The 25,281-nt window shown below is 43.7% G+C and overlaps 1 protein-coding gene across 1 annotated transcript; it reads right to left on the reverse strand.

Annotated features, from left to right (window-relative positions):
* Positions 1 to 331: 331 nt before the first annotated feature.
* LOC149328163 (uncharacterized) lies at positions 332 to 6,468 on the reverse strand. Its single transcript, XM_089559612.1, has 5 exons — positions 6,358 to 6,468; positions 3,084 to 3,244; positions 2,908 to 2,990; positions 1,390 to 1,479; positions 332 to 538 (listed from the first exon to the last, which is right to left on the reverse strand). The coding sequence occupies exons 1-5, from the start codon at positions 6,466 to 6,468 to the stop codon at positions 393 to 395; spliced, it is 591 nt and encodes a 196-aa protein (XP_089415738.1). The 3' UTR covers positions 332 to 392.
* Between the last annotated feature and the right edge of the window lie 18,813 nt (positions 6,469 to 25,281).

Genomic DNA, 25,281 nt, shown 5'->3' on the forward strand with positions numbered 1-25,281 from the left:
TTGCTGTGTTCTCACTAAATGCTTCCGCCACATTTGAAAAATGAAACAGCCCTCTAAGATGAAACAACGCGTGCGCACGCACGCACGCACGCACACGCACGCACACGCACGCACACGCACGCACACGCACGCACGCGCACGCACGCGCACGCACGCACACACGCGCACGAACACACGCGCACGCACACACGCGCACACACACACACACACACGAATCCCTGACATGTTGCAAAGACAAAGTGCTGAACGGTATCATGTCGAAATTGCAGTTCAGTCTTCGTTGCGCAATCAATACTGGAATGGTTCCGCTTAGAGGAAGGAAAGTTCTTTATTTCACACTGTGTGCTGATAGGCACGTAATACCACTTGAAATGCGGAGTATTTAAATTGCTTCACGACATTATTTGTGCCAACTGCAGCCAGCACCTCCGCTCGTAGACTTCTATGCTATCTCTGGGGCAGTTTTGAGTGTAGACGTTCTGGCAGTCCACTGGAGCTCGTTGACCCACGGTACGCGCCGTCCGCAAAAGCCGGCATGCTGTGCGGAAATAAAAAAAATGACCCTGATTTTCTACGTTTCCATGCCAAAGCTGCAGAGCAAACTCTAATTGAAAGGCTACACATCTATTTCGACCACTGAAGAAACGGCCCCCATAGACGGCCATGTACGTGCTGGTTGACAGTTCGACTGCCGATTAATGGCTAACGCAAGTTGTGACTAGCAGTTTTGTGTAAGATTTTACGCGGATTATAATTTAATCAGCCACGCACTTGTGCGGGAAACAAAGAGCCCACAATATGTGCGCAAACACTCGCCTCACATGACCAAAGCAATACGTCAATGCGCATAAACCATCTCATGTGTGCTGACTCTTTTCTTTTCTTTTTCTCTTTCCTAGCAGCGATGATGGCTTGGCTCAAGCCAGTAGGCAGGCCCGTGCAATTTCTTTTCTATCCTTCTCTCAGTCACAACAACAACACAACAACAACACTTTTCACATAGAGGTGGTGAGGAAACGCGGCTACGGCCGCTTATCTGTTTTTTCAGCCAGCACCGCTTCGGCGGACACGGTTGTTGCTGCGACGCGCGTCTTTTCTGTTTCTCTTTCCTGTGATCTTTTAACTATCCGCTATCTGCACGTGGCAGCGGTGGTGGCTCGGCTTGAGCCAGTTGGCAGGCCCGTGCAATTTCCTTTTCGTCCTTCTCTCAGTCGCAACAACAACTTTTTGAAAGTTTTTTTCTGGGAATTTTTTTTTGTTCTCATATCTGTTTAGATTCCTCGTTATTAATACTATGAATGTATATTCCTTGCTTTCCTGACAAGGTTGGTTAAAGATAAAACAGGCATATAAAATCTATCAGCGTTCAAATATTTTTTTCAAACTCACCTCGTTCATTAGTCCCGTCGTTTACAACCAAGACGAAGCAGCCGTGTGCTCGATCAGCGAACATGACCTTGTATATTTTGAATGGGCCACCTTGTGTTTTCGGCAAGGGAAAGTAGAAAACATTGTAAAGAAGTCTGCAAGCTCAGATGTCGGTTGGGTTCGGGGGCAAATCAGTTGTGCTTTTTAGCTCGTCTAACACAGAATGCGAACTCCGTATACATCACCACTGACAACTGGCGTGGCATGCCGTGGATATGATGGCCGCGTCCGGCAGAGGGGACGGTTAATTGGACATACAGGGTGTTTCACCTAAGACTTTCTGCAATTTTTAAAAATAAGCTATTTGAATTAGATGCGCGCTTTTTCTGGCATAGCATTGTCAGTGGTGTAGTACATCATAATTCAGCTAAGACGTGCTAACTAGCAGGCTTGTTAACCAATATGTAATAGTTAACTTTTAAACTATTACCGTTGGGCTCCTTAATTATTGAGAGGCATGCAGCCCACCGTAAGTAATGTCCATATCCGTTTTTAGAATTTCGAGAACGCGATTATCCTCGGCGCTGTGGCCCAACAAATTTCGCCTACATCGCGCCAAAATACATGCTGTTTGAGAAGCTTACAGGCAAAGCAACCTCTCCAGGGAACCTAACTCGTCAAAATAGCCAAAATTTGTTGGGCCACAGCGCGGAGGATAATCGCGTTCTCGAAATTCTAAAAACGGATATGGACATTACTTACGGTGGGCTACATGCCTCTCAATAACTAAGGAGCCCAACGGTAATAGTTTAAAAGTTAACTATTAAATATTGGTTAACATGCCTGCTAGTTAGCACGTCTTAGCTGCATTATGATGTATTACGCCACTGACGATGCTATGCCAGAAAAAGCGCGCATCTAATTCAAATAGCTTATTTTTAAAAATTGCAGAAAGTCTTAGGTGAAACACCCTGTATATGGCATGGGCAGTCGTTTTGTAAGGAGAGTAGTCAGGTTGCTGATGAAAATTACCGTTTGAGCTGCGCTTTGCTGACTGCCAGCGCAAATTGGTGCCCGTAGGAACACATAGGACATCTTTATTCTCTTTTATTGCATTATATATTTTCTACTTTATTCTTGCTGTTATCCCTTTGCACTCTGAATGTTATGATGTCCGGCAGTTTATTGTATTCAGGAATAAAAAAAACAGCGCTAAATTGTACACAAAGCACACAGAAAGACGGACAGGACGGCAGCGCACGTCTTGTCCGTCTTTCTGTGTGGTTTGTGTACAATTTAGCGCTGTTTTTTTCTTTCCGGAACACATGTCGCACCAACTCGCCCAGCAAAAGGTGCTGTTATCCTGCAGTATAGTTCCTTTTGCCTGTATTTTTCTTACATTCACTGTTGTAATTCTTTCGCAAGGTAACAGTTATCGACCAAAGCGCACCAGGCTCTTGGTTTGTAATGTCGAAATCTGGTTCGGTTCCTTGATTTTGTGGGATCTGAAATTTGGTCCGATACGTACAAGGGTTTTACCTTTTTCCGCCCTAAACGTCAAGGCGTTCGGTTGATCATGGTGTGGAGTTGTCGAGGTATACAATGAAGTGACAAAGGTGCGGCTGCGCAAAAAGGACAGAAACAATGGGCAAGTGAGATTCTTATTTTCTCAGTGGAAATAGGAGAATTAGTGCAAGATACTTCTCGTCACTCACATTCTATACGGAGTCGATGTGGTGGTGTAGAACATTCTGTATTCAAACACGTTGACAAAACTGTGAAATTTCTTCACCATCGCTTGGCAGTGAAAGAAAGGCCTCAGAAGGTGGCTTCTCGTCTGCTTCTTCACGAAAAGGAGCTCGCTCAGGCCTGTAAACTGCACACGGTGATTGTAAGAATGATGACTAGCTTATAACTGTTACTTAATTCAACTAACTCTTCTCTGGCTAAACCTATTATTGATACGAAGCGGAATTTGAATTTTATAGGTTTGGTTTACTGGAGTTTAACGTGCCAAAGCGACTCAATCTATGAGGGACACCGTAGTGAAGGGCTCCGGAAATTTCGACCACCTCTGGTTCTTTGTATTTTATTGTCGTATGTTTATAGCAGGGGCACCTCGTGTTATCAGTTTGCTACTCGCGGCACTAACCGAGCCTTCTAAGCGAGGTTGATATGCGCTTCAGTTTTGCAAGGTCTGATGTTGTTGCGAGTGTTTGTTGGTGCTTTACTTCAAAGTTCACTATTACCGTGTAACTGAGGGCGGGCGAGAACGAAGCGAAGTGTTCTTCCGAGTAGCAGCGAGTGCAGTTCTTGCCTTGGCTGTGGGATATTTGTTTTTACAGAGACACTTGTTATGTTCCGGTACCTGGCTTTCGCGTCGTTGTAGTATGTCGTAGTCCTCAACGCAACCGGTGAGTGCGTTGTCACGGGAAACACTCGAAGAATGGTTACCGGGGGGAAGGAGTAGCGTATGACACTAGTGGAAGAACACGTAACCGGCGGGTGGAAATCATCCGAAAAAAAGTGATTGTGGAGGGAAGAGCGCGTGACGACAGCGAAAAAATCCATAACCGGTTGCTGGTTACCGTGGAAGGTGGAATGTAATATGGCGAGAGCATTGAAATACCTAACCGGATGGTGGTTGCCGTAAAAAGAGTAAGGTATGGCGAGAAATTAAGGCCCAAGCAGAAAGTGTTTGCCACGGGGACCACCCGGAGGGTATTTACCCTTGATGAAGGTGGAGGACGGTTACCATGGAAGGAGGTATAATACGGCGAGAGTAGGAATAGGCAACCGGTAAAGGTTGTTACCATGGGAACCATCCGGAGGTTGGTTAGAGCGGAAGCAGATGAGAGAGCATGGTGAGAGCGTACAGACGCAGAACTGTCCATATGCGGCAGCTAAATCGAAAGGCTCCGTCCGAGAAGGCCACTGGTAGCGCCACGCGACCAGAATGACGCACTGGAGAGGAGAGCTAGCTAAAAGCGAGTATGCGTGGAAAACTAAAAAAACAGCGCTCCAGAGCTATACAGACGTGAAGCTGACTCATATTCTCTTCCTCAACATGTCGTAAAATATAAATGCCTTAAAAGCTGTTGCTGAATATCGTGTTATACAGTGGTAACCGTCCACTCATTTTTTTTTTCGAGGGACTCAACTGCGCCTGAGTAAACAGCTCATGTTCTGTCTGATTGTTCCCATCTGTAGACTCGATATCGTCTGTAACTGCCACCGAAGATGAGTGGCACCATGATCAGGTGCCCGGTTTCGCCAAGGACCGGTGCTGTAAACTGCCCCACAAGCCCACGTAGCTTCCGAGCTGGCCCTCGAGGGAAAAGCTGCAAATACCCTCTACACCGAAGTCAGCGCAGAGGCTTCTGCCATCGAGCGAGGGCTTTGTAGCAGCCGTTGGGTGCAGAGACTCTAAGAGCATAGGCTCATCTCAGACAGTACAATTCGCCGAAGGAACTAAGCCCAAAGAAAGAAGACTAAAGCCGTGTACCCGGAAGAAGAACCCGTAGTCGTGCAGTGCCTCAAGTTCACCCGGTGCTTTGTGCATTGCCAGGCGAAAGGTTTCTAGACAGTACCAGCGTTGAACCGCTTAAGCGTATTATGCGAGTTAGGAAACATCCAAGTTCGATGGAATGTTTGATGACAATATTCTACGAGCACCGTTAAAACACCTTCGCTATACGATCTACTTTCTAGAATCATCTGTCTTGGACCATCCCTTCTACCCTGCTGGCAGACGGCTGCGAACTTTTAGTTTGTAAATGATTTAATAAGCGCAATATGAGCGCGCCAGTCCTTGTCCGGTAAATTGCTCGTGTCTTCTGAGAGGAAAGCGTTAGAACAACAAAGCGTTAGAACAATGAAAACCTTCCACCAGGCTTGATTGGAACCCCGGAAGCCCACGGAACCATTCATTTCTGAAACATCCTCAACTGAAATGTTGGTACAAGTGGACGTCAGGTAACGTCCCGTGAATATCGATATAAACGCTATCTCTACCTATCTTCTCGGAATTTTTATTTAGTCCTTCACACGTAAGCAGCTCCTAAAAAATACCGCTGTCCATTGAATCCAAAGTGGGTAACGAAAGTGGGTAACAGGTGAGTAACGAAAGGATCCTTCAGGGGCGGCGCCGATCTAAAAGTCGCTCCGTTAGAACATCTGATGGTACCCCTCGCCCTTCACGAGGTCTGTCAAGCACCGCCAGTACACAATCGGTGGTGCCCCACCGTCCCGCATCGTGAGCCCCTGCATGGCATCGCAATGACAAAAAGAAGTCATGTTTAAGGTTCGTTACCTGGATTATTTCACTGCATTAAGCGCGACATTTCTGCTTGATACTTTTCAGGGAATTTTTTGCAGTGTTTTCGATTCTAGGAGTTTTGACTTGTACAGCATATGTGAGTTATCTGCATTCAGAAAACCATTGAGGGGTCATTACTTGTTATCGTTTCATTTAGCCGGTTGGTCAACCATTATAATTGAAGGAGCAGGTGAACGAAACAGTCAACCACAGCATGGCCAGGCTGCTGGTTGTGCAACTGCTAACCCTTAAGCAGCAGCATCTAGTTTAACCGAATCAGAAACCAGATAACCAGTCAATTTGTAGCACAACATAACAGTTTCTTTCATGATACGGGACTAGGCTTGATTCAAATCGTAAGGCGTGTCACCAATGTCGTTGGGGTCAATCATTTGTCACCTTCGGTGTGCGGCGGCTTTATGGCCGTAAGTGCCATTACAGATGTGTTCTTCTCTCGTACAGCGTGCCGTCATCCACAATGGGCTACGTGACTGAGAGAAGTTACCAATAAAACAATAAAAATGATGTGAATGCCAAGCAAACTGTCAGAAAAGTGCGACCGAAGGAGGGGCTAAGATCATCACGTTGCAGAATTTGAATTGTGAGGAATCAAACTTCTACAAAAATAAAGTTGAAAAAAAAAACAAAATACTAATACTAAATTGACTCACTTCACTAGCGTACTGCTTTCTGAAGTATCGTGGATTGTCTTCATAGAGAGTAACAGCCGAGGCCAAGGCTACTGCAGCTAGTATGTAGACGCCCACTGAGGGAGCCCACATAACGTGGTCTACTTCCTAAAGGTTAAGGCTTCACAGTTTAGTCTGCAGTCGAAGCCTATACTATCGGTACTACATGAATCCACATGTTTATAATCGCTACCGGAGGGGACACGTAATTTAACTTCTTACAAATCATATTTCAAAGCTTAGGCTTCGTCTTCTCGCTTTTTTTTTCCATTTAAATGACACATCCGAGTCGATGAAGATATTTTTGACGTATGTTATTCTGGCAGTCGTCGCCTTCTGGGAAATCGTAATAAATATGGAAGTGGTCCTGGGCGTTCTTAAATGTAACGTTCTTCTATGAGAACCTTGCGCGTAGGAGAGCCATGCGTCGCGGAAGTCGTCTACATTGCATAGCACCGCACTGCTTTCTGTGATGATCACTCCAAGACACCGCATCGCAAATAACTTTGAATTATTGCTGAATACTAAAGGTCAGGAATTAGGCATTCAGTTGTTCCATGCAATAGAATCTTTCGGAACTTTGCCATGCACAGTTAACTGAAAATCACTTGTTCTCTTTGACAATGCCTGCCATCGCTGGCGAACACTGTAAAGCGCGTAATTTGCTATGATTTGAATGTCTTTTTTGTGTTCTGATTTTTGTAAACGTCATTTTAAGTTTGTATCCCTGATTTTATAAACAGCTCATCAATCATTCAGAACGTTTTTGTTGCTATGTAGAGAGAAATTGCTGCCGCCGTCATGAAGCATGAATTTATACTGATTACAATTCCTGTTGCTTTCAGCGCCAACCCTAGCTACCAGTTTCATCAGAAAATGCTTGAAAGAGAAAACAGTTTACGAAACTTTCTAGCAGTAAGGATGTCTTTCAAGTAAAATTATTTCTGTTATGCACTTGAGGGCTTTTTAGGAACCGAAACTATAGCTGGGAGCAGTTTTGCTCTCTTCAGCTCCTTTTCGAGGCACCAACAGGATCCGCTTAATTAGAAAACTGCATATAATCAGTCCAGCCCAAAATAAAATAAACGGCTCAGCCTCACAGAATCCCTGCTAGGCTGAATACTATACAATTCTTATAAACTGAAACTTCGTCAACTGTTGTGCTCGTTTTCATATGTGCGGAAAAGATAGAAATTGCTTTTGGGCACAACCATGACCTGAAGTAAATTTGCTAGGCGAGACCTAATCATGGAAACACGGAAGCGAATTTCAAGAAACCCGGTTATCGCGCCATGCCTATTTTATCAGTGACTACCTTCCCTGAAAATTATTATAAAAGGACACAAAAGACAAATAGAAGTTGGCCTGGACCAATAGAGCCTCTCGTTTTAATAAAAAAAGGGTATCTCCTCAGTCGGTCAGTCAGTCGACTTACTGAGTGACCGGACTGTACTGGTCTAGACTGCACTGGACAGGACAGGACTGCACTGTACTAGACTGCACTGGACAGGACAGGACTGCACTGGACTAGACTGGACTGTACTGGACTGGACACGATTGGAGTGGACTAGAGTAGGCTGGACTGGATTGGCCTGGACGGGACTAGACTTGATTGGACAGGACTGCACCGGACTGGACGGGGCTGATGGACTGACTGACTGAGCCGCCACGGTGCCTCACTGTTTATGGTGCGCTGCTGGGGAATCAAAGAGATGGGCTTGCTCTCAGTGGTTGTGGTCGCATTTCAATGGAGGCGAAATTCTAGAGTCGCGCATAATGTCCGATGGCAGTTCCCGTTAAAAACACACAGGCGTTTGGAATCATCTGAACCTCTCCATTACAGCGTCCCTTAAAGCTCAAGTACCTTTGAGGCGTTCAAAAGCAGAAATAAAAACGATATATTGATAGGTGGACTGTTTCAGTTTCTGATTTATTGAAATACAGACTTATTTATTCACGCATTCATTAGGTGAAAACGATGTCACGTTCATTTTGATACAGTTCAAGAAAAAATACCGGCAATAAATATGCAGCTATTAAACTTGCACTCTAGTGGTCAAGTAAAGTGATTGGTGGGGCTCACGCGTAGACTTGTTTTCTTTAATGCTGCTGAGTAGAGCTAAGAGTGCATATCAGCTTCTGCCTACTAATTTCCTGCCTACGCTTTCTCTCTTACTAGGCGCCTCCGCCCGCGTCCGCAAATTTCGTGCTTGGTTTTTTGACAGCGCTATACACATTGTAGTCACGCATCCACGGAATGATTAATATGCTATCGTCTTCGGCGTGCGACGATCGTCTCACCCTCTTCTCCCCTGCGTGTCTCAGTGGACTCCTTATCATAATTATCATATTGAAGGGTGGCTTGCCGACCAGCGCCTATGACATTTTGCCGTGTCGATTTGATTTGTAAGTGCGGAATCGTCCTTCTACCGTTTGCGAGCCTTTATACTCAAACAGCGATGCGTCGTGTTTCGTGTTAAATGGTGTAGCATGAGAGAAATTAGCGTACACTATGGCGTGTTATGCTAGCAGCTAGGTGCGATTCACCATCGTTCACTCGAAATTTAAAAACCTACAGGGGAAGAGAGGAGACGGTAAATTACGCGCAGAATCGTGCTCCAGAATGTTCTAGTAACTTATCAGGCTTTATGTGGGAAGTTCGCTATCCGCTTTAAATTGAGTACGTCCGAGAGCGGCGGGCATTCTGTTGGTTGACCTCCTAGAAAGCCAGTTGCTGCACCACAGCCGAGTCATTCATTTATTTACGGGGGCAAAATAGCCCAATTAACGACGCTCGTTTGGAAGATACTCTCGCTGTTTTCCTTCTCGCCAGACTGTAGTCACCACTACGTAACAATATATTATACCATTTTTTCTTGCATATATTAAAGGATTATACCTATGCCCTGTCGACGTCAAATGAAATACAAACATGTCTACAACAGCAACAAGCAGACGTGAAGCCCTTTGTCTAAGCGCATAATATAGTAGCGCATTTGATGTTGAATTTGTTGACCTAGCTTGCACTTTTTTATGTTGCTTTCATACTCAGTAATATTTTCGCGTTACTGCTCTCGTGTTCGCCTTTAAATTAGGCTGGCTGAACGCATTTTTTTCAAGAATGAAGACAGAACAAAGGATTTCTAAGGCTTTATTTTAAGCCAAGCACTGTTCACTATTCGAACACAGCTCTCGATGTACTACACTGACTCACAGGGAATTATGGGAAATATACTTTCCTTTACCAACCATTGAGGCTATAGAAGTAGGCACACTATGTAGAGATCCAAGAACGTGTAAGCTCACAAGATATTAAAAACGGAATGATCTCTTTATTTAAATTATCCAGTACACATGGGTGACCAGAGCTGCAGCCAGCAGAGCTTTAACATTTCGATCTAGTAGCTTCAGAGAAACACTGTCAAAGATGACATGAGTATTTTTCGCCTCGTTCCTCCTTTTTAAACTGCATGAACAAGGTTTCTATATATTTCGTGCTGGAAATTACAAAAAAATTTGCATGAGCTTCATGTCTGCCTTTTATTTTTGCTTTTTTTATTTAGTTAATACTTGTGCTTCGGCGCCCTGCAGGCCCATGGCCTCGTCACAGGACTAATGACCAGCGTTTATCTTTTCCCGTGGTCGCTATTCTCTACAGACCATTCAATACACAAATTAATAATTTTGCATGTAACGCTAGCGCTATTTTTAAAGAGTGAAACAGTTTTTGAAGCATAAATATGCGGCTGGCCACAAAATTTTAAAATATTTCTCTTAGAGTTTTGTATACTACTATACTATAAGAAAAGAGCAGGCACGTTTCACTACTTTATAGTCATAGAGTTCCAGAGTGCACGGTACAGAAATAACCACTCATTTAGAAGCCTATCTTCTTTTTTTTTCGTCCACATCAAGTGACTGCACCTCTTGTGTAAAATAGGAGCCATTCAACTTTTGCGTCCATAATTCATTGCCAACACACTACGGCAAAGTGGGACGTAAACTTGGGTACTTTGTGGGGGGCACTGTGTCCTGTAGACTCTCTCACAGTCTGGTGGAACCGGTTGCTCTACTGTGAAGCTGGCTTGAAGAAGACGACAAGCTGCGAAAAAATAAGTGCAATAGTACAGTTGAACATTGCAGGGCAGCACTGTGGGCTACCGTGCATAGAGTCCTAGAAACATTCGAATTATTTCCCGCTAGTGGGGATGTTCTTCACTTTCTTTCTAATAAAAGAACGCGCTTCACATTGCGATTCCTCTTTTTCAAAATACGTTCCACGTAGCGTTCCCCCCACAGTAGAAGAATACCCTTCCGGCGAGTGCGTTATAAATGTGGCAGTGCGTTGTCTTCCGGCTATAGAACAAATTCCCCTGAGCAGGCACAAAGCTACTGGTCACAAATGACACCAGGACAAATAACATGCAATACCGAAAAAAAATAGCTGGAAACCTTGCGGAAAGCTGCTTGCTTCGTGCACAAAAAGCGAATAATCGACAGTTAGCATAAAGCACGCCATTGCAACAGGACAAAAAAAAAAGGAATTAGTACAAGCGCAGTGATTTATTTGCGTTAAAAATGCACACTTGTTTTTCCTGGCTCTTTGCAGAGTATTATGTTCTAAATTACTAGCAACATGCCGAAATGATATTCTTAATCCGTACATGTAATTTTTTTGATAATTAACAGTTGCAATACGCCGCTCTGCACCGACCTCAAAGCTACTTCTCAGTGATAGAAATTTTAACTGGCTTCACTGGAAACACAGAGCTTCGAAATAAATAGTCGGGAATTTATTTGTCTGCATCTCCGCAATTGAATAACATGCTCAAAACTGGACACAAAGACGAGCAAAGCACGAGTGCATAATGCTGCCTTTATGATGCACTCTAAATTTGTTTTTCATAGGTTATTTTGTAGGAACATGTATATATCCTAGACATTTAAATGAGCATTCGCTCACCGGTGAAATACTATTTTTCGACCTCCGCACATAGAACATTCGGCAATTTTACGCGCGCCGTAGGATGCTTCTCGCAACTAAATCGATGACTTCTGCGAGCTCGATTTTCGCACAGAAATAGCATTTTGTCGGCAGTATTGTTTTATACTGCATCTCTTTTGGCTGCTGGCCACTTTCCGTGAAAACGAAAACAAGCTGCTGTTGCAGCGATGGCACTAGTGGCGCCATCTCGTTTTCTTTTTTACACCTCTATCATAAATATTTGGCCGAGGAGGGGGGGTGGGGCGGGTGTTTTGCGCCAAGATTGCCGACGCTTTCTCAACAGCTTTTCCAAAAATTATCACAAAAACATTGTTTTGCGAACCCTGGACTAAATTTAGTGGTTTTAGTTCACTAACGCACTAAATGAATAAATAAAGGCAGATGGCGCAGCGGTGCCATTGCTGCTTTTGTTCGGAGCCGCCGCAGACAATGGGAATTTGCGAACTCTTCATCGAATTGAGCAAGTAGCCCAATCAAATGTGATATAAAAAATACTCCCTACTTCATAAAATGCCAGTTCAGACGAAAATGTGAGCTGGAAAAAATTCATCGGTTTTGTTAAAAGAAGAGTTCTACTGCACGCGTAAATTTGTGGAATACTGTAATGTTAATCATTCCAATTTACTGCCTAAAAGGCAAAAACACTGCCGTACATGCACACACTATACCTTTGTGAGTAGTAATAGGCCGATTCGAAGATGAAGATAGATTTTGTTAATATTTGAAGCTTTACTGAGCGCCCATGCATTTTGGTTTGTGCGGACCATCTCCAGTAAGATGCCTGTCCGACATCTGCCAAGGAACGCTGTCCAACAGCCAGCGGCATTGTGGCCACACCCGCAAGGGTAAAAATAAAAACATCTATAGAGATAGAGGAAGATAAGTTTTGTACTGAGGGCCTACATTTATCTAAAACAAATTTCACTTTCCAGAGCCGTGTCACGCCTCATTGCAGTTTCTGCCGGTTGATTGCCCTCTAGAGCAGACATTCTTTAAGCGGTAGACTACAAAGAAAATATGATAAATAAATCTAATATCTAGGAGTGTGCGAATTATTTATTCTTTCTAGTGGCCAAATAAGATTTTTTTTATCGATTCACTGATAGAATCAACTATCGCATGTACAAAATTTTTGAAACAGATAATCTTAACTTTCTGAATAATTTCTGGTTAACCGGCATGAAGTTTGAATAGAGCAATCAGTGATCTTTTTTTCGACTAATGTTTAGAAACGGTGCCTGATCCGGCGCAGCAAAGCAGGCTGATGGGATTGGTTTGTGCTCAATGGAGGGCACAGCGCCACGAAGCGGCTTACTTGGGCGGCGGCGTTCATAATGCTCGCACATATGGCCTTGAACATTTGGGATTCGACAGCATTGAGCCACAACTAACAAATTCTGGCTGCATGCCTAATACAGGTGGCCATGGCCGAAATTGTATTTTTTTTCATCAAATCAGATCTGAAGATTGTTATTTTGCTTTCTTTAGTGAGTAGTAAGCAGCAGTAAATAGTTTTAATAAACCATAATAAATAAAAGGGAAACATTTTCGCTAGCTCTGGCATCTGCTATCGCTGCTGGAAGCACCTTAGCTTGGGCAGCGGAAATGAAGGATAGCAGGCAGTGTGTAGAAGTGAAATGAAATAGGTGAGGGGATAGTTAGACAGGACAGGGGGAGCTTTCTTTAGCAGCTGAAATAATTTCTCTTTTTGACATGAAACGTATAGAGTAAATACCCTCACTCCATGTCGCGTGTATACCGATGTAGATCGGTGCTGCGTCCTTTAAGACCTATAGCTTTAAGCCCATTACAGTGCTGCGCGAAATACGTGTACGATTTGCACGAATATTTGTCAGATTTTGGAGTATTTGCAGAAGTAACTAATAACCATGCAAAAGACTCTATTTGTATTCGATGAAGTTCTTTCACTACTCGGATCAAACTTCCAAACCTGACAGGCCACATGACTCTCCGCGAACCCTTGTTACTTTTGCATTATATTAGAAGACGTTTTGTTAGCAGCCAATTGATGATCTAACCTTCAGATTAATGACTCTGTCCTTGCTTATTTCTCGTCCTTCATTTCACCTAGGGTGTCATTAACTACCATTTTCTCCGTGACCAACTCTGAGCTCTTCGTATCCTTTGTCACTACCCTGTTATTTTCCTTTCCTTAACTCCATTCACCCTTCTAAAGTGAAGACTTCTTCCAAGCCTTTTGTTTCAAGCCCAGTAGCTCAGTACTCTTAAGACCGATATTTAATATAGACTTCCTTTTCCACGTATACTTTTAAACTGCTATCCATGGCCTGGGAGCACCTGGCAAATGGACGTCACCAAATACTTATTCTACCAGCTATCTCACTCTTTTGGTAGCAATATCTGGCATTATATTTCTATTCTTATACTGACCAAATCGCGAAAATCGGCTATTTAATGAATTCACATCAAAACTTTTTTGGCTATGAAGGTTTTATGTAGAGAAATTATGGTGTTATGAAATTCATTGAACGTCATGTAATGTGGTTTCCTACAATGCAAATACATATTCAGGTCTTTTGAATACAGAGTTCTATGAAACAAGCAGTAGATGTAACTGTAAGTTTTAGAGTGCAGATTGAATTTTACGCGTACATACTCGTGCACCCCAAAACAACGGCGCTCGTTCTAAATGGTCCTTCCCTCCGTACTTGATACCAGTCAGTACGTTCATATATTACCTGCATCAACTTTCGGCGTTTTGTTTCCTTCCTCTGCTAGCACTGGAGTGGTGTATATATTGTTACGAAGAAGACGAAGCTGGCTGTGGCGCGGGACGGAGCGCTCGCGCTAGGCCAGCGGTCATTAAATCATCTCTCTTCCATCGTTCACCACGCCTCATTCTTCGGCTGGCCGCCACGTAACATTTGGTGTGAGGTGCGGGGGTCCCTTCATCGCCATCCTGGTCACAGAGCTTCGGTGTCCTGAGCCTGCCGTGGACGTCAGCCGTGAGTACCTGGTCCGCCCCGCACGGCCGTGCCCCAGCCCGCCCGACCTTAACCGACCTCGCCGCTCACCCCAGCCCCGTCCTCCGCCCGGACCACAAGACACGACGAACTGACGACGTTGCCGCGACCATAATGACCCGACCGACCCAAGAGCCTGCCCACACATGAGGACACCGCCCCCTGCCCCTGCCATTCGGTGCGTCCAAGAACCACCTCGGCCGTCAGCTCCTGGCACCCTACGGCCCAGATGCTTCGTGGAGCGGGACTGATCCGCCTATCATCTCATCCACCATGGCGGCCAGCATTTCATCACCTTGCCACTTCTTTTCTGCCCTGGAAGCCATCGCTGAATCACGCATCCCTTCGTCCATGTCTTCTTCAGTTTACGATCGGGACGATCGCTCGGTGGCCCCGGGTAATGTTACGAAGAAGACGAAGCTGGCAGTGGCGCGGGACGGAGTGCTCGCGCTAGGCCAGGGGCGATTAAATCATATCTTATCCATCGTTCATCACGCCTCATGCTTCTGCTGGACGCCACGTATCAATATTCATATATTTAGGACTACATACATGAACCGCACCGCCGATGCTTCTGCACGCGCGGCGTTTTTAATGAGCTAAACACAATTTTCTGCCAATATTACGTAAAGCGAAGTTCACCAGTAAAGCATTAGAATGCCGTCATGTTATGAAGGTTGTTGAAATAAAAGCAAATTTAAGTGTTTTGCTTTTCCTTTAGTTGCACATTCCAAGACTGAAACTTACCTCTATTGCCTTTCCGGTCAGTAACAGACAGGATGTAGCAACGATTGTCGAAGTCAGCGAACACCAGCTTGTAGACTGTTCGTGAGACGTCTGAAAGTTAGGCATTTATAGAGAAATTAACGTTTCTTTATTAATCGTTATGCTGGAGAAGCTTTTTTGTAATTGTCCCTCAGCAACAAAGCAGTGACCGGAAGACTTACCATAAACAAATTGACCCCTATTCACCTGCTTTCGCTCAACGCGACTAATGTGCACTAGTACTTTTTCTTTGCTTTACAACATTATGCATAGTCATGCCTCGTAGTCAGTCATGACTCATAGTCATTCTACAATGTGACATGACTGAGCCCCTTACAAGTATTGTGAGGTAAGGTATACAGAGTTTGTACAAAGTATGCCCAGTCATGACATGAAATCCCTCAGCAAAAACTAATACGTTTGGAATATGCGGTGGGCTATTTAAACTGTATTTTAAACATATTTTTGTTCATGAATGCACTAAAAATATATAAGAAATACGTTCCTGAAATTTCATCCTTGATATTCGAAATATTTTCTTAAAATATGCAAAATATCTCACTTAAAGCATACTTCGAGCACTTTTCAAATACATGAAAAAATATGTATGCAGTTTTAGCATCTTGTCGGTGTATTAAAAGTGTATTTTCGGAAATATGAAATTAATTCATCCAAAGTATACTTCAATTCTAACAAACAGGCAGTCCTTTGAAACGTATTTGCAGCACACTTTAAGCTGCCGTTGAACAGTCGAGTGCTCGAAATTGCGCTTCAGGAAAAGGAATTTGCGTGTTGTCAACGTATGTTAAGTGTACTTCAGTAAATACACAATTATTTCGTCCAAAGAATACTTAAATTCTAGCAAATGGGCAGTCCGCCTTAGCATCTTTGCAGCACACTTCGAGCTGGCTTTGAACAACCTAATGCTCGAAATCGAGTTTAGGGAAATCACATTTTGGTGGTGACAATGTTTTTAAAGTGTACTTTCGTACATAAGCAATTAATCCGTAAAATTATACGTCGATTCGAACAAATGGGCAGTCCGCGTAAACATATTTGGATTACACTTCAAGCCACCATGGAACAATGTAGAGCTCGAAATGAAGTTTCAGTTAACAGTGAAAACTGTCCCTTTCCTGTCGTCCTTTCGTTGCAACACAGTAATTATAGCGCGAAAACAACGCAGGACAAATACGAGACCAGACGAGAACGCCTGCGTTGTTCCCGCGCTATGATTACTGTGTTGCAATGAATTACCAACCTGCCCAAGCCTTTTCAGTTCTGAAGTCCCTTCGTTTATGGTAACTTCTAGCAGGAAGGTAATCACCACTTATTTACACTACGTGCGGAGAACGTGATAGCATGATGCCGGTACAGGCGCCTTGGGCAGTTACGGGCCCGAATATGCCAGGGAAAAGGACCACGACCTGGAAGGCCGACCGGCTCCCATTGACGCCCGTGTATCTGTTGGTTGACAGTTAGACTCTTGACCTATTTCTGACGCAAGTTTCGACGAGCAATTCTGTTCTAGATCACCTTCCAATTCGAACGCGAGTAGGGCACTTCTTGGATAATTTTTCGACCCACAGTTTTTGCGCAAATAAGCGCCTCACCGGGCAAGAAAGTGCGTCGCTCTCGGTGGGTATATATAAGGCAAGCCAAGTATGGCGCTTGTCGGTGCATTTGTTGTTTGCTGCGGCCCTTCCGCCATGGTTTGCTGTGTAGGTATCTTTGCCGTTCCCTTGCCGTCACGTGACCTTATAATCTGATGTACATTGTGATTGATGATAATTGCGCTTGTAGAATTTGTTCTGAAGCTGAAGCATTAACCCGTATCATTCTGTGAAGTCGACCTTTCTTTAAGCCAAAGTGAATGTATTTTAATGTATTAAATGTATATTTTAGTGTATTTCTAATGTAATGTAATGGATTTAATGGGTATTTTAGTATATTTTAAATGCATTATAAATATGGTAAGCGGGAAAAAATGTACTTTTCACGTACTTTAAAGAACTTTCTATGCATTATTCGTAGCATACTTAGAAAGCATTCGTATTGCAGTTTAAGCATAGGGGCAAAAAAATGCGAAATAAATATGAAATTAATACAATATGTTTGAAATACATATTAAGCACATCCTCTTTTTCGTTGAGGGATCACATTCATGAGCATGACTCAGCGCTTTACTTCTGCAAGGATGCATGACTCAGCACTTGAGAAGTGAAGTAATTTAAGCCGTATAGATTTGTACCAATGTTTCACACACTCATGCCTCATAGTCGTGGCTTATAATCGCTCTTCAACCTAGCATAACTCTGCACTTTACAAGTAATATAAGGTGTACATAGAATGTACAAAGATCGAGGATGGTCATAGTCTTTCGGCAACGCAGCATGAGTCAGCACTGACTCAGACTAGGTAGATAGAGTTTTGTAGAAGGTATGCATAGTCATGACTAATCACTAATAGAGATTTGCTGCATAGCACGACTTAACCTTTCTATGCTTTAGCATTCTCACATGTAAACAGCCTTAAGTGTGTCTGGCAAATCTTACAGAATAAAGTGTTTTTTTTTTTGCAGTGGCAAGTTTTGTTGCATTGCTAGTAATAAATAAGTACAGCTCTTTAAAGATGGTGGCATACTTAAGCCTGAGCGAACAAAATGCAGAAAATTAAAAGTTTCCTGCACGCACCCCACATTTGTAGAAAGAAAGAAGGAGTGCTTTGTAATTCTTGGGCTTCAGGTCAAGGAATGCAGCCCCGGAAAGCGCTTCTAACTCTCGTGGTAATAGGAGCACCTCAAAATGAACCAAACTAACAATAACATCCTAATATAATAGGTTAAAATATGGTAACTTTAAGAAATGTATAGAAAATTAATTGCTGAAAAAAAGGAATTTCAGCCGCATAAATGAGCACCGTTAAGGTGGTGTTCCTATATACTGGCCTACTGAGGGATACTAGCAAACTACCATCCATGGTCTGCGTGTATCTGCCAAATGCACTCCAAGAATTTATTATTCTCCAGGTATTTTATTGCAGTTATCGGCGTCTGGAGTCCCCACCTACCCTAAGTAGTCGTATTCTCGTTCCTCTTCCTTTGTCTTGCTGTCTATCGCAAACTGCTCTTCTCTGCCAAGGAGACTGAACGTTTATTAGTTTTGTGCATACCATTCTGAGAGCCAGTATTCTGCTTTGCTTGTCTATATAACTAATCATGTTTTGCAAGCTACTACGATTTGCTTAGCAGGCCAGTAAAATCAACGATCAAAGACTGCAAATGTATTCTTCATTACCGCTTATCTCCAAATGTTCTAAATTAAGGTCTCTCAGTACCTCCTGCAAACAAGCAATGAATAGCACTGGAAAGCTTTGTCACCCTGCCGGGCAATCTTTCTTACTGGGATCGAATACATGCATTATAGAGGACCATGGTGACTGTACAGCGGCTGCAGATATTTTCCAGGATTTTTACTGTCGGCTCTTTACACCCTCGGTCCGCAATGCCTGCATGACTGCTGAGTCTTGGACTGAGTCATAAGCTTTCTCGCAATCTATACCGGCTATATAATGGGGTTTGCATATTCTGTTCATTTGGCTATGATCAGAGCGTAAGTGAAAATGTGTCTAAGGTCGAGCATCCTTTTACGAAAGCCTGCCTGCTCCTTTTTTGACTGTAGTCTAAAGCTGTTCTGGCTTTGTCGTCGATTACCTTTGTGAAGACCTTGTATGCAACGAACAGCAAGCTGATCGTTCTGAAGATTTTCAAGTTCTGTGACGTCCCCTATCTTATGGAAAAAGGTCATGATGGCGTTATTCTAAGATTCCGGTATGGACGAGGCCATAAAGAAGGGCATAGACAGGGTGACCAGTCTTTATAGCACAGTCATCCCACTTCGTTCAACAAGGCTGGTGTTAACTGATACTAACCGGTTGCTTTCCCTCTCTATATAGTTTACAAAAGGTTTCTTTACTTCATCCTTTGTTACCGGTGTAACGTCCACTTTGAGTGCCCTATATCGTCTCTCATTCTCCGTTGATCTCTTCTGCTACCCTGTTGAATTCTGTAGAATTACCTGACTACGTAAACTATCTTATCCATACCGGTAATGGCATAGTCCTGTCTACACTCGACCAGATTTTAAATCCAAATCCCATTTCCTCTTAAAATTTAGCACCCCTACTCTTACGAAAATGCTAAGGCTTAATAAATTTCAGTTGGAATTCTTATTTGATCAGGAGATTTGTTTGCAACATGTAACCCCGAAGACCAACTGTGTCAGTAGTCCAGATCCAGAAAGATGGAAAAGTCGGTTTGAAAGAGTGAGCTCTAGGGCTAGTAGGTTATCAGACATTATGAAATGATTTTAGTGCTAAGGCGTACAACACACAAGAAGGAAGACAGCAGATCGAGTGCTGTCTTCCTTCTTGTGTGTTGTACGTCGTGGCACTAGAATCGTGTTAGTTGTTTGTAGTGCAGTAAATCCTTTCTAAGCGTAACGTGTCGATGCGTGCAGTACACGGCTGCAAAAGCAGGTGGCCTAAGAGGAACGCCGTCACTGTCAGAGCAACTCGGCACTAGTAAAAGTGCTTGCATGAGGGGCGAGGCGGTGTCATGTGCGTGATAAATCGGAAATATGAACGACTAAATTTTAATGTTAGGTCACCATGCAGCACTCATTGTACGACGCTTCAATGAGCTAAAAGAGCGAAATTCTGTTATATATATTTGCATCATTCTAGGAAACAATAGCGTCAGCGAAACACGGAAGCCCGAATGCGCCGCGGCCAAACTCTGTGATATAACGTGATCTTCTGATCTAGATTCTTCTCGATTGCAGTTCTGGCCTTTCTCCTAGCTCCTGAAAGGGCTTTTTTCACTCTTAGCACAGAAGGATTGCTGTGTATTGGCACTTAAAAAAAGCGCAACGATTCTTCATTTGTATTTGAACGCGATGGCGTTGAAGGCCATCGTCTCCGAAAAATTCGGCACCGGCGTTGTGAGCGAAAAATCACGGGCATGGCTCTGGCAGGTGGCGCCAGAGAGCAACCTAGGAGCAATGAGGGCTACCTAGGTCACGTGACCTTCAGGCGCCATTACAACTACCAACCACAATACGTGGCCGTGTAAATTAATGAGTTGTCACTCAGACAAAGCGGCCTGGGTCATACAAGGCCAACCGCAAGGAGCGTCTGTCATCGCAGGTCCATGGCGCATCGCTTAACCGCTGCACCGCTGCACCAGGAGTGGTGTAAGACACTCCCAGCGGTCTATTAACGTAAAGTATAGAATGATCTTCTGCATACATGGGAAGTAACCCATTACCCTACAGCGTCATACCCTTAACGCGAACCGAAAGTGTCCTCTCCAATGTTTCTTCTTTTCTCAGCGCACATAACCTGAGTATTTTTTTAAGATCATGGCACCTCTCCCAACAATTCGCTACACGTCGTTGCTTAGCATTCCTTGCTAAGGTCAGCAGTATTTTGGGCAATGGGCATCCCACTTTTTATGTTGTATATTAGAGAACTCACCATTTGAAGCCTGATAACTTATAGCGTTGTCGAAATGGTGGTCCGTAGTTTTCGTGGTAGTCAGAACTGTAGAATACTTGTGGCTGCATGGAATGAGGTAGAGTAGGTGAAAATATTTAAGGAAAGATTTTTTTCAACCTCATTGTAAAAAAAAGTGTTAAACACTCACAGAGCGCCCTTAGCCGTTGGAGGTGGAGCGAAGTACACATCATAACGGAACTGCTTGCCATGAATGTACCTGGACTTTTTTATCCCCTGGCAGCGGGCAGGCGAAATCAAATTCGATCCCGCAGTCTGTTTTCTCACCCAGAGCATCTCATTAGCGTTTGTCAACTGGAAAAGCGGATGGGGAAAGAATGGTCATGATTCTGCCCATTTATTTCTGGACTGGCACGCTATAGTGATAATGTTCTTAAAGGGAAGCTGAAACGGTTTTCTGAGAATTCGGGGTTATTCAAGAATTCGAATCTATCAAGCTTCTAGATAAAGCATGCAAAGTATTTTTGCACTAGCCTTTAAAATGGTGACATAATCGTCGATTAAAACCGCGATGATGTTTAGGCTTCTCCTCACTACGTTGGAGGAGTGCGAGGAAACTTGGCAGTGACGTCATTGTCGCCGAAATTTCAGATGTCCGTTGCTTACGCCTGCATGCTGCTGTGCATCGTCAGGTGGCGCCAAACCATGCATCGTGAGCTTCACCTTCAATGGCGTCGGTTTTCTTCCATGGAATAACCGTTTCTCCGCTGGAAACATAGTGCCGTCATACGTGACGTCATTATCGGGGCCTCTGCCCGTCGCTGTGCACTTCAGAGAAGCCTGAACGCAGACGACGACTTTATTCGGCGATTACGCCACCATTTCAAATGCTAGAGCAAAACGATTTCGCAGGCTTTACCTGCACATTTTGCACACTCGGCCACCTTAAACTCATCGAATTCTAAAACCACTTCAGTTGCCCTTTAAGCACATAGAAACATTTTTACACGTCCAGGGAAAGGTTTGCTGACTGGCAAATTAAAACCAAGCCATCACACATCAAAGATCAATCCACGTACACCAAACAAAGCCAAGTATCAAGAAAGATGCGAATTCCCTTCAAGGGTCCTGATCTGCTAAGGAAGCTATCGGCAGGTGAGCACAGCAGTCGCAGGCATCGACGTTGTCGGAATAAGCGAAGCGTTTTCAGACCCTCCGTTCAGTGTTCGAGTGTCATGGTCCATCTCCGCATAAAGTAACACGATCGAAGTCGTATCATGTGCTCGTGCTCAAACGCTAGACTGTATTGTCACGTAATAGAGATTTTTGAAGGCATTTAAAATAAAACTCATAAAAAAGACCATGACTTTATATTATGGTCGGCATCTATGGATAGTAGTCGCCGACTGTGAGTTGGTAATTACACATTGTTAATATCTCCAAATGCATAAGCGGTCATCGTTATCCTTAAAAATAATGTAGTGCAGTTTGAAGTTCTTCGTGATCCATGAGGAGCGAAATGTTGTCTCATGGAGTGATGTATCCCTTCCTATGAAAGTTCATACCACTTCTACCAGTACCACATGTTTGTACCCAGTTGGTTGAGAGCCACTCAACGCGTCTTTCCATGTCTCGGAGGCTGCTTTTAGAGCTCATTTCACAGCAAGTTATCAAATACGCTAAACGAAGCGCTGAATCGACCTTGCGCCCACAATTGTTACGCATGGATCCTCAAAGAAAATGAAAATACTGTAAATACAATTTTTCCCTTTTGCATTGGTTCCACTGGTGTTCTGGGCTCAGAGAACTATAAAAAGAACAATTCGGTACACATAGTTAAGCTCGTTTTTAGATTATCGGTGACACTAACGCAGGAAGAGTGAGTGGTCGGAAATGTGTTTTGTGTATTTTCACCACAAGCATCGCCCAGCATTCGAGTTTCCTAATAATCAAAGAAACTACATTGCAAAGTTCGAAATGGCTTCTTATTAGAGCCGTCGATATTGAATGGAGCTACATTTACGATGAACGATTTCAATCATTTTGCTGCTAAAGGAAATGGCTAATCTCTGCACGAGAAAAACTGCAGAAACATTGGTGCAGCCCAGTATGAAATGAAGCATGCCGGGTCACCAACATGAAAGCTGTAGCGCCTTCTAGTTTTTACCGTACAAAAATCTACAAGTTACACATGTGTCACATAGCTAATTCAGCACATAAAGTCGCATGTTGCATATTTCAAGATATACGCTTGAGATATATACTGTTGTAGGTACGAATTGCGCACAAAAGACACACACAGGAAAACACACGAGAGAGACTGAAAGAGCGCAATATACTAGCTCTTAGATATATACTAGCTCTTATATATATACCTCTTTCATCATAAAAGCACGGTTGCACGGTGATGTATCACCCCGCCGCAGTGGCTTAGTGGTTACGGCGCTCCGCTGCTGGCCTGAAAGACGCGGGTTCGATCCCGGCCACGGCGGCTGAATTTCGTTGGAGGCGAAATTGCAGAGGCCCGTGTACTATGTGATATCAGTGCACGTTAGAGAACCCAAGGTGGTCTAATTTCCAGAGACCTTCACTACGGCGTCCCTCATAGCCTTAGTGGCTTTGGGACGTCAAACCACCATAAACCATAAACCAAACAACAATGTATCCAGCTCAGCAATAAAAATTTAAAGTCTCATGATTATTGTCAATGAAGTTTGCACATGATGTTTCACTCTATTGTACTCCGAGGATAACTGAATGCAACATGATAAGCAAATTGTACGCACGCATTTTCTGGCGAAATGTGCCGAATGCGTACGGGAGATAAAAGCAGTTTTTTGATCAGGAATACTACTCTCCTGATGACGCAGAAATTTAAATTATATTCTGCTTCACATGCCCTCCACGCGGTAACATGTTCTGAGTCAATTAAGAAAACTTAAAGGGGCTTACCTGATTCACTCCTGTGCCAAACCTGCGGCATTGCCGGCCGTCGCGCTCGATCTGGTATCTTTACATCCCCTGGTATTACATCACTACATACCTCTCGAACTTTCGAGTGGCACATGGCGATGCTCTATGTCACAAGTTGGTAGCGTTTTTCAGGTAATGTCCTATTGTAGACAGTGCCACTCTTCTTTACCACTTGCATACTTGCAAGCTCACTCAGCACTTCAACCTAGATTTCCAGGCATGACCTCCTTGTATATCGCGTCAGACCACCCTAACTGGTAATCGAAGTTAATCTAAATAATAAGTAATCTAAATTATTTACGAATACTACAACAGAATTTTTGGCCTTTTTTCTTGTGCGTTAACCTGAAGATTTGTCGACTTTTGAGACGAAACTTTAATTCCTCTTTGGACCCCGGATTGTAATAACGTTCGTCAGGCAACGAAAGCGAATGTGGAATTATCGTGTGTTTGTGATGTTCTCTTTTAAGCAATGTTAAACCAACTAGCCCACAACAACACCCTCGGCAATGCCAACGCTTCGCCCGATCGCTCACGTCGAAACACCAACGTCATCATCAAGGTAGCAGGGACAGGGAAGATCATGTCCATTTGTTCGCGCATAAATCTCATGTTTGCCTTTAAGTGCCTGTAGCGCTTTAACACCTCTTCCAAAATTCACTCACCAAGTATCAAGCCCCTAATATACGATCGAGGAAACATCTTCGATTTATCAAGTCATCGTCACTGTCACCCCTTATGCCAACCTCTACCCCAAGAGCTTCGAGACTGCGGACGTTCAGCCTCTGAAGCCTTGCGACGCCGAGGCATATGTTCCCCGCTTGAGTCGCGAGGACGACTTCCTCTTTTCGCAGAGCATTCCAGTAGTCACAAAGATGACCATACAGCCATGCCAGTAGCCCTAGTACGAAACCACGAGGAGCGAGACGAGAGTTCGAGAGTTGGCGTTGATGCTGTATACTCATGCACCATCTATGTTCCTCTGGCATTCCGTTCTGTAAATAGACCCCCTTCACAATACTAGCAACCGCGGAATGCTCAGGGTTTTCACCGCATCTCTCTTGCAATATTCCTTGTGTTCTTTCACGCCTTATTCGTAGACTTGATATTGCCAAAAAAAATACCCTGTGTTTTAAAAACTCGCAATGACGTTTTGGATAACACCTTATAACCTATTCCTGTTCTATTTAGAAACTGCACACACAGAAGAGCGCGTAGGCAACAATAGAATAAACCCTGAATTCACTCACAGCAGTGGCGATTTGTACCCGGTGATGCCTTGGATTATCTTCAAAAAATACAAACGCCGTCACGTCACCGCCGGCAGCGAGCTTATAGATGCCGAAAGAGAAGACCAGCATTGTGCTGTCCAATTTACAAGGCGGTGTCATCCTTAGCATAGAGTTGTCGCCCTTTTTATACTTGAAGAATCTTGCTTCATAGTGCCTTCTGAGATATTACCGAAATTGAAGTTAACTTATGGGCAATTCACCGATATGTAGGTGGATATTTTTTTTTATTCTTCATTCGAGTAAATGACGCAAGCAATGAGCAGAAGCTATTTAATTCTAAAATCTCTAGGTCTGCGCTGCAGCTTAGTGACAGAAGCAGCCTGTCTGGCGTTAAGCGGAGGTGCCTCGCCGC

The sequence above is a fragment of the Amblyomma mixtum genome, chromosome 9 (genome assembly GCF_055824585.1).
Source record: "Amblyomma mixtum isolate Tamu chromosome 9, ASM5582458v1, whole genome shotgun sequence".
Lineage (NCBI taxonomy): Eukaryota > Metazoa > Arthropoda > Arachnida > Ixodida > Ixodidae > Amblyomma > Amblyomma mixtum.

Excerpts from the sequence above, each read along its gene's own strand:
- LOC149328163 (XM_089559612.1), bottom strand. The coding sequence starts at position 6,468 with ATGTGGGCTCCCTCAGTGGGCGTCTACATACTAGCTGCAGTAGCCTTG. Across the intron at positions 3,245-6,357 it reads GAAAGCAGTACGCTAGTGAA|TTTACAGGCCTGAGCGAGCT; the intron begins GTGAGTCAATTT and ends CACCGTGTGCAG. Across the intron at positions 539-1,389 it reads CGACGGGACTAATGAACGAG|CATGCCGGCTTTTGCGGACG; the intron begins GTGAGTTTGAAA and ends ATTTCCGCACAG.